The sequence below is a fragment of the Morone saxatilis genome, unplaced genomic scaffold, assembly GCF_004916995.1.
Source record: "Morone saxatilis isolate NCDOM2014 unplaced genomic scaffold, NCSU_SB_2.0 Contig23, whole genome shotgun sequence".
Taxonomy (NCBI): domain Eukaryota; kingdom Metazoa; phylum Chordata; class Actinopteri; family Moronidae; genus Morone; species Morone saxatilis.
The window spans coordinates 9,423,999-9,434,151 of record NW_023339796.1 but is presented as its reverse complement, the minus strand read 5'-3'; the positions used below and the strand labels follow the sequence as shown (position 1 = coordinate 9,434,151).

General features: G+C 36.7%; 1 protein-coding gene across 1 annotated transcript; it reads left to right on the top strand.

Annotated features, from left to right (window-relative positions):
- Positions 1-2,135: 2,135 nt before the first annotated feature.
- Positions 2,136-5,112, top strand: myl13 (myosin, light chain 13). Its single transcript, XM_035671309.1, has 5 exons — positions 2,136-2,320; positions 3,832-3,859; positions 4,216-4,365; positions 4,478-4,651; positions 4,749-5,112. The coding sequence occupies exons 1-5, from the start codon at positions 2,216-2,218 to the stop codon at positions 4,853-4,855; spliced, it is 564 nt and encodes a 187-aa protein (XP_035527202.1). The 5' UTR covers positions 2,136-2,215; the 3' UTR covers positions 4,856-5,112.
- Positions 5,113-10,153: the final 5,041 nt, after the last annotated feature.

Below are 10,153 nucleotides of genomic sequence, written 5' to 3'. Positions count from 1 at the left end.
AGAGGAACAAATTATTTATTGATACAAGTTGTATTGATACAAATGTTTGCTTAAAAAGGTGAAAGAATGAATTTGTATATTGTTAAAGGATTGTTCAAAGTCAAACACTCAAGTCCAGCCTGATTGAGCCTTGAGGTTGCAGGTTTTTTTCTTTTAGCTTTCACTCTTAGTTTATTTATGGAGGGGTCATATATCATCCTCCATATGTAAAGAGATACAAAATTAAAATAGATTGCAGCACCCGCATATAAATCAAAAATTATTTTTCAATCCATACTGTGCCTACTCCACCCTCCCTTTAAATATAAAAATAACAAGTAGAACAAAGAGAAATAAGTGAAAACTCTGAGGCTTTAACTGCAGTAAACAATATTTTACAGAGTCATTTTTAGTTTTGCAGGACTGTGGGCTGTCTAAGCCAAATGACTCAGTCCTCATAATTATGATAATTATGATTATTATTTATGACTTCAGGCTTACCTGCTGTCATGAAATTTAAATGAGCTGTCCCACTGTGACCAAAGAAATGGTACAATCTTTATCTTTATTATCCACTTCGGTTTAATAAGTTTCACACACTAATGCGACATTGCATGTAACAGTCACACGTGTTATTGTTACATTTTATTGTTTCACCATTGTGTGGATTTCCAGCAGTAGCTCAGCCCTTAGGGAACTGGCTTGTGAACCGGAGGGGTCACCAGTTCAAGTCCAGAACGGACCACAGAGTGGAGTGTGGACTGGTAGCTGGAGAGAAGCCTGTTCCGCCTCCTGGGCATTGCCAAGGCCATGAACCCCTAACTGCTCCCAGGGTGCCGCTCTCCACCATCTCTCCACATTTGCATGTCTATAATCCCCATGTGTGTGTGTAAAAAGATATTAAAGTTCAAGTTTATTTGTGAAACACTGCCTCATACAGAAGCAGTTTATGATGAGACAACACACATGTACCAACAACAAGAAAAAAAGCTAAGTAAAAGTAAAAACTAAACAAAAAAGTGCTTTCCCTGGATGGGTGTTTCGTACTTAATGGGCATAAACACTGAATACTATTTTCCCGTGACCTGAGAAATCTGCTGGGTTGATTGACTAGAAGCATGTCAGATACAGTATGTACTTTTTTAACATAGTTTTTAGGTAGATACACAGGTTACAGTGTGAATGCACTGTTTTTGGAAAGTTGTTGGAAAAACATCAGTATCAGTTCCAGTATTTGTAAATTCAAAAAATCAAAGCAAATATGATTCTAATATGAATGTCAAGCATGACCTTTGGAGGCGGCTCCACTCTTAATTAATTTGCAAATGAATTGAATTTTTGTTTGCTTGAGTTATTTGCAGTCATGTGATCTCTTTATTTTATAACAATAGGAACACCAAAAACATCACCGTGTCTGCCACTCTGTCTACAAACTCCATCTCCATTCAAGTGTGAATGGCAGCTTCACAAAGTGGCACTTAGTGTCATCCCAGATTACTTTCTTGACTTCTATGTTCTTGACACTTAGCTTCAAGAGAGGCTTGTTCACATATAACGACACTCGAAAGTCCGAGATCAGACAGAAACAACATTCTGTGGATCCTATTTTAGGGTGGATTTGAGTTTAATGCTCTGCAAATCCCTCTGATCCGACCAGATAAATGGTCATCATAAAGGCTTGTCCTGGCACATCATGTGCACAGCGAATAATACTGTCTCATCGTCAATTTTGAATAATAATCAGGAATAATTGCTGGGGAATTGCAGTTCATCATACGCCATTGTGGCATTGTAATTTAAAACAACTTCACCCCCCTCTTGTCCAGTAATCATCATTTTCTTCCTCTCCTCCTCACTAACCACCACACTTCACTCAGCAAGGTCAACAGTCCAAGGTAAGGGAGGTTATCTGATGGCTCACTTGTGTTGATGGAAATAGCCTGGTTAACAGAAGGTTCTAGTTCTGGGATTTCAGCCAATATAGTTTTGCATCATCCATATCCTGATGATGTACACTCACACACACAACAGCCATTGTCTTAAATAGAAGCACAAAGGCATATCCTTTTATAGTCTTCCCCCTATTGTTGGCAGTGTGGCATGGAAGGGGGGTGGAGATGGCATCTGTGGACAGTGGATAAAGGGGCCTAGCCTCTAATGTGCCACCTTCACCCACACTGTGCTGGATCCCTCTGTTGTGTCAGTCCTCCCTATTGTCTCCTGAGAGCTTCTAGCAATGGCCCCTAAGAAGAAGGAAGAGCCGAAACCTGCAGCAGCACCCCCCAAACCCCCAGAGCCAGAGCGCCCCAAGACCCCGGAGTTTGACCCCACAACAGTAACGGTAAAACATAACAAAAATCTTCTGTAGATTGAAACAGATTGGAGTGTTTTAATCTTTGAAATGACAATTTTTTACTAACACTGGAAATTAATCTTGAAATACCAAGATTTTTTTTAAAATTGTTAGTATAGTAGAATTTCTATTTATCTTGCCATTAGACTTTTACTAGTAAGTTCAATGGTTACTATCCAAGCTGGTGTTTAAAGAGCATCAGAGACCCCATGTGACCTAAAGTTGGCACTACAGGCAAAGCAAGACTGCTTGGTTATTTGAATGGGTTATGGTTATGCTGGCAATTTATATAATATTTTGTTATTTCAGCTTATTATTAAACTTAAAACATGCATAACCAATTGTATTATAGAAGTTGTGACTTCTTGTTAGGGGGGAGTTTCAGAAGCAAACTAGCTGATACCAGACATCATGGAAAGATCTTCTGCTGACTTGGCCCCTTCTCAATGGATAAATGTTTTCCTGGTTGAGTGAGCCGCCACCATGTTACAATGGAGCGTGGTTAAAGCCACAAAATATGATTTTCATTATGTCTGTGAATAGCAGACCACCCGCACCATTTCTCTGAGGGAAAAAGGGTGGAAAAACCAGGAGGAAGAAAAATATAGATAATTATATCCATCGCCATTCATTTTTAAACATGCTTAGATAAGTATTTGGATAATATTTGTACAAAGCTTCATGGAGGGGCAGGGGTTTATAGATATCCAGACATCCGACAGAATCTGCCAGGAGTCCAAAACATACATGGAGTGTAAATAGTTTGTGGATGGATGGATAACATAATGATTTAATTATAGATACAGAATGACACATTAAACTGCAGTGCAAAGCAGATTTTAAAAGTGAATTGTTATACAGATAGAGCAGTCGGTTTAAAATCATTCTCTGCTATAGAACATCAAAATACTTTTTTATAAATTACTTATATTGTGTGTATATAATTTGAAGAATTTGTTGGTCTTGTAAAGCCATACAAATTGAGGAAAACGTTCTCAACATAGTCTTCATTAAAGTCTTGAACCTTCTTCAGGTTTCACTCAACAAGTGGTTGATGAATTAATAGCTCATGTTCTAATTTTGTTCACCTCACTAAATTGACTTGATAACAGTTTTTTTACCCCTTACTCTTTAAAATTAAGAGTTATAGTTTGGGTTGTGAATTCCTGCCCCTGAGGAAATTTGAATGTTAAAAATTGTTTGTCACATATTGCATCTAAAAATAAACTCAAATGCAGCTGACAGTAGCAGACAGTACTGCAAGAAGGGGGTGTTAGACCCAAGGTCACTGATAAACAATGCACAATGATCGGAACAGATGCAGACTGTAACTTGAGCTGTTGGAATGGCATGATAAAGGTGGAGTCAAGCTCATGCTTAACGGGTTGTTCTCTAGTTTTTTATTTTATTTCCTCTGCTGTCAGTCTCATTCACCTGCCTTGGGAACTATCTTCCTGAATGATCCGCAGCATCTAACTTCCTTGTTTGTCTCTTTGCAGCTGGAATTCACCCCAGAGCAAATTGAGGGTAAGGTTGTTATTATAGTTGTCATTGGTGTTGTATGGACTGTCATCTATTTATAGAGGGAATGAATGGTTTGTGTGATCAAACTCTGTGTGATAACATGTTCAGCAACAGCTGATGATAGAGAGGTTCAAGGATATACCATTATTTTAAAGTGAACACATCGATCTAAGTTGATCCCTTTGAAAGGAGACAAAGGAACATGTCAATCAAGGTAGCTTGATAGGCTTTTACGCCATTATGCATCATTACTTTGCAACGTCTTCAAGGTCTTTCCTCAAAGACTCTGCATGCATCCTTGGATCACAATGAACTGAATATAAACCAAAAGGAATAATGTTTTTTCTTTTTGTTCACAGACTTCAAAGATGCGTTCCAGCTGTTTGACAGGACACCAGCCAACGAGATGAAAATCACCTACGCCCAGTGTGGGGACTTAATTAGGGCTTTGGGCCAGAATCCTACCCAGGCAGAGATCATGCATGTCCTTGGAAAGCCCAAGGCTGAAGGTGGGTTGTAGGCACATTTAACACACGGAGTATTGTCTATGTGCACAATCAGATTGGTGTCAGTACTCTGCATTGAATCTAATTCTGTCTTTTATTTTATAATTTTCCACAGACATGCAGACCAAGATGCTTGACTTTGACCAGTTTCTGCCCATACACCAACATATTTGCAAGGCCAAGGAGTGTGGAACATTTGAGGACTTCGTAGAGGGTCTAAGGGTATTTGACAAAGAGGGTAACGGCACAGTAATGGGAGCTGAGCTCAGGCACGTTCTGGCAACACTGGGTGAGTTGAACGGATCTTACTGTTAAACTGATTTTATGAAGCTGTCATTATAAGGACATGTAAAGAGTTCTCCTGGTTTCTTCCTTGCGGACCACAGGTGAGAAGTTGAGGGAGGACGAGGTGGAGCAGCTAATGCAAAACCAAGAGGATGCCAATGGATGCATAAATTATGAAGCTTTTGTAAAACACATTATGGCATCATAAAAAGGGTACCTCATTGTCATTCTAGTGCTACATCGCTCTGCATCATGAAATCAATATGAGTGAGTAATGAGTTTGTTTCTCCTTCGCTACAAAACCAAGACCCTGAATTCTTGACCGGAAAAGATCTTTATGTTTCTGTAAATCCCATCTTGTATATTTTTCATTTCCATGCATCTCAAATGGATCTATAACTGATCGTTATTTCACCTTGTTCATATTGTAGGTCATGGTAAATAAATAAATTAATTTTGATGGTGTTCTTTTTTTCAAAACGATGCTCCTTGGATGTGTCTGTATCCTCTACGGGAGAGTTTGTAATGTTAGACGGCCGATGTGCTGCACGTTATTAAGTTATTAAAGAGAGAATTATACACATTATATGTCACTAGAAGTTCTAGAGACGAAAAGTTAATTAGAAGATTAATTAGAAAAACAACTTTTTCATCATGGACCTTGGTGCTAAGAAACTCTGACAGTGCTGGGAGTGGGAGGCCACAGAAATGAAAAAAAATTATTTTACGTGATTTCATTTTCTTATTCACTTATCCACCAGGTGTATGATAGACAACACCTAATTTTTTTGTACTAGAAAAAAAAAAGAAATAGCCTATATAAAGGGTATAAGCACTGGGTAAATTAAATGTCAAATTAAAAGGGAAACAAGGAAAGAAAGAAAGCCAGTTTCTTTTAGACTGTACTTTTATTAGGAAATAATTTAATTGCACTTTTTAAATATACGAAAGTATTCAATAATAATTAGTATGAAATGATACAATTATAGTTTTAAATCATTTTTGAAATAACATTTAAAAATACATTTTATTGTATAAGATAATAGTTTGAGCTAAGTGTACCTTATAAACTCTATCCCCTAGAGTAAAGAGTATTTTCTTATTTAACTTTCTATTGCTCTATGACATTTTACTGAAAGAAAAAACTGAAGTGAAGTGACTCGAAACAAAACACTAGTATTAAATCATTGTCTCAACGTTCTGTATTCAAAATATAAACTCCCACAAACCCCACCCACAGTTGAATATGTTGAACCTTTTGTAAAGACAAATAAATACAAATAAGAATTTCAACTTCAAGTTCAAGAACCAGAGTAAAACAATATCCACCTGTTTACAATTTGAATTGATGCATTTTAAGAACATTTGTAGTGGTAATTCCTCTTATTAGCCAGCAGAGAGAGCTGTTGCTCAAATAATAATTCTTGTTCATTCTAATTATAGGAATTCAGTAAACACTGTGGGAAAAAAACATCAACATGCCATTCCTTTGCTGAATGAATGGAGAATCCTGAAAGCTTAATTTAGGGTTATTCACCCCTTAAATACAAATTTAAATTCTTATGAGAGCATTATACAACTAAAACTCACCTGTCACAACCCATCCATTCTGCTGGTTCCACTACATTGAATGTAATTTAAATTTCTAATTAATCCAACCAATAGCACAGTTACATTCACATTGCTGATGAGTCTACACCTTTACACACTTAACAAAGACTCATAATCAGCCGACTCAACATAATTGCTTGGTGCTTCTTCTCTCAAAAATGCAAAACAGAAATTTACTTTCTTCTGGCCATTAAATGACATATCTTTCTGGCTCTCTGTCTTCCAAACCCACATTTTAAAATAAAGTAAAATAACAAGATTTAGTATCATCCATTGGCTGTCTGAGCCTTTTGGTGTTCACAGCAGTTTGGCGTTTGATGCTATCTTACCACTTACCTCATTGTGGTTTGTTACATGCTATAAGGTAAAAGGGGCTGATTTTCTTATCAGTTATTATATATTTATTTATTTAAGTTTTCCTCTTTTAGTTATCCTCAAAAAATATATGTTATTCCACTAAGAGTAGGCTATCATATTAGCTTGTTTCAACTCATTACTGCAGCTGCTGCATAGGATGTTTGCACTGTAAAAAACATACAATTTAATACATTTAAACTCATGTATTTTAGAGCTGCAACATTCCTTAAAAATAGAAATATTTTACATGTTTTGTGCATCATTTTGTACACATATCCCCCAAACTGGTAGGGGTTTATACACTTTAATTAAAACAAAGTTCTGTGGGTTTAAACTATGTTTAGCATGACCTTATAATGACTAAACTTGTTGAGGGATTAATTCATTTTGAAACAAATCTACCCTAACTATTTTAATTTTAGTATTAATATGACTTTCATGTTCACCACAAATAGCTTTTTCAAGCGCCTCTCCTTTTCTAGTCTGCTGACTGTCATCACACCACATAATCTCTTTTCAGTCAGCTCTCCTCTTCCAGTCTGAGCGTCAGGCTATATATTTAGCCTTTATTTGTGCACAGCCAATTTTCCACCGGACCTCCGAGATTCCACCAGTTTATGGGATATTTTGACTCGACTGCACAGCCTGAGTAATTCAGTGAACTGGCCGTATCATAATGGAATCATTTCCTTAATATGAATCCAGGTAAATAGCTATGCTGTTCTTGTTATTGTAAAAGGCACTTTATTCATAATCAACCTCAGCTCCCAAAAGCTCATCCTTACAAGGGGAAATACATAGCTGAAAATAAAATGTTCTCATTTGACATTCTTTGGTTTAACTTGATTTATTTGATTAGAGTAAAGTATTTAGCATTCTCTGCGCATTTTATTAGCTCAAGGTTTGAGCTAAGATGTATTATTCTATTGACATTCCTCTAACTCTTAGCGTCAGTGTGACATAAAATAAGTCCATTATACTTCTATAAAGAGTGACCATTAAAGAAGTACTTCTTGGAGCAGTAATGTTGCTTTGATGAGAGTAATTAAAAATGTTTTACATATTAATCATTATAATCTCGGAGGTCACTGGAGGTCGCCTGAACTCAGTAATTCCAGGTTCCTGGCTAGGGTGCTGAATGCCACTATTTTAAATTAGTCTAAAAGCCCAGGACAGTTTATTATTGTAGGCCTACAAACATCTTATTTTGATACATATCAGACTTGACAAAGCTCCTCAAGAGGAACGGAAGACAGCTGTTTTTACAGGTTGAGTAGTACTCCCACTGACAAATAAACAGACCTTTATATGTAAAATTGACGAGAGTGCTTTTTAGTGTTCCAGTGTATGACATTTCTAAGGATCTATTGGCAGAAATAGAATATATTATTCATAGTTATGTTTTCATTAGTGTATAATCACCTGAAAATAAGAATCATGTTTTTGCTACTTTAGTATCAGACATTTTAATCTTCAGACGTAGCGGGTTGCCTTCCATGGATGCTGCTATGATGACGCGCCAGGTAGCGCAGAATGGACGAACCCAAAACTGGCTCTAGATAGGGCTGTTTACATTGTGCTTGGAAGTGGAGGGTGAAACGAGTGAGTTGCAATCTACAACTACACCACTAGATGCCACTAAAGCCTACATACTGATCTTTTAAATGATGACTCAAGATCTGTATTTTGGAAAATATTGTGGTAGATGAATGTTTTAGATGGGATAATGAGTTCAGTTCGGTTTAGGGGGTTAGTGATTTTTTGTTGTAGGGGGAAGTATTCTAAGAATCTGTTATTAAATCACACTGTTGGATCAAAGGACCATTGTGTTGTGGAAGATCTAAGGCCTTGGGACGGTTAGGAAGTAACCAGGTGATCTTGGATGGTATAAGATAGATCATTCTGGAAGTAGGGAGAGAACATTCATGCTGAGGTCTTCCCTCAATGCTGCATATAATAAAGCGCCTTGATTCATCACACGGCTTGTAATTTCTTCAGAGAACTAGCAACTCTCAATCTACAATATGAAGATAATTCAAAGTGATTAGAAACATTACCTAACCAACATTAGGGTAATTTATTTTTCTTTTCAAATTGATGCGTATGGTAATGGGAAACACCTCATTATATCATTATAAATGACAAATCAGTGTTAAGACTGTAGTGACATCCTCAGGCTGTCATGCCAGTCATTTATATCTAGCTGAGTGAATGACTGGGGAAACGCAGTTTAATATAGACACAAAGGAGCTCGGGGCAAACAATCCAAAATGAAGTGCAGATGTGCTGTTTGCCTCTGGCAATGGTATACTCCATAACATCACATCCACTGTCCGCCTTTCAAACTGTTGTCAACCATCAAAAGCCTTAATTGTCACAACAAGCCTTTATTAGGCTGCATCAGAGTCTCAGCTAATTGTTTGGGGATGTATAACTCATAGAGTCCTAAGGGTTCAGGGCATAGGCAGCAATTTCTGCTCCACTTCACTCCAGCCCAGCCTGAAATGTATGAAACTGTATTCATATTACATAACCTAACAGGCGCTCTCTCAGGGCATCTTCACTTCCATTACTGAAAACTATTTACAAGTAAGACAATTACATAGCACAGTTCCAGTGAATCTGCAGTAGTCTACTTTATCAAAAGAAAAATTATTTGATTGAATCATTACAAGAATGCTGCAATTATTTCATACAGTGCTTGCAGATAGGGGGATAAATAGCAAATGAATCACCTAAACAGATCCCATTAGTGCAATCTGCAGCTAATGTCAGATTGCCCAGTTTAACTGAATAGATATAATGCTTCATATACTGTCAAAACAGATCATTGTTGTTTACAAGCTTCCTTGAAAATAGAGACCCACAGCACAAAAAGCCAAAGAGCAAAACATATATAGTGTATCATTTTAATTCAAATCAATAAATTTCCTTTCACATGTGCATGTACAAATGTATATCAGTTACACAATGGTACATCATTTACAGAGACATTAGCTTCCTTTTCACAAAAAACAATTTCCTTTTGTTTGTAAGGCAACATGGGTGGTTCAACAAATAGTTTTCCATAAAATAAATACATCAAATTTATCAATGTACAGTAATAACAAATCTGATATCACACTGCGTTCAATACATTTCATCATGTACAATAAATGGTGTAGAAAATAAAATCAACAAGATTCGGGCTACAAAGTGCAGTGCCAACAATAGAAATATGTAGACAATAAAAAAGTCTGGATGCTGGTAAACATGGTTTGTCTCTTTGGTGAGTTTGAATAAATGATTTTGTTTTCTTATTTCTATATGAAAATATTTCACAACTATTAGGTAATGTTCTTTTTATGTTTACATAACACGATGAGGTCATGGAGGACGTGCAGTGTTACAGCTGCACAAGTTGTGATGCTGAAAACAAAATTCACATAAATGTAAAATATTTACATCAAAATCACTTTGGATGATCAGCGCTTAAGAAAGAAAGGTTTTAAATAGGGATGCTCGATATTGGCTTTTCTGCCGATATCCGATATTCCAA

Bases quoted from the DNA above. Each gene is read 5' to 3' on its own strand.
- myl13 (XM_035671309.1), top strand. From the start codon at position 2,216: ATGGCCCCTAAGAAGAAGGAAGAGCCGAAACCTGCAGCAGCACCCCCC. The intron at 2,321-3,831 runs GTAAAACATAAC...GTCTCTTTGCAG, and splicing joins TTGACCCCACAACAGTAACG to CTGGAATTCACCCCAGAGCA. The intron at 4,366-4,477 runs GTGGGTTGTAGG...AATTTTCCACAG, and splicing joins TGGAAAGCCCAAGGCTGAAG to ACATGCAGACCAAGATGCTT.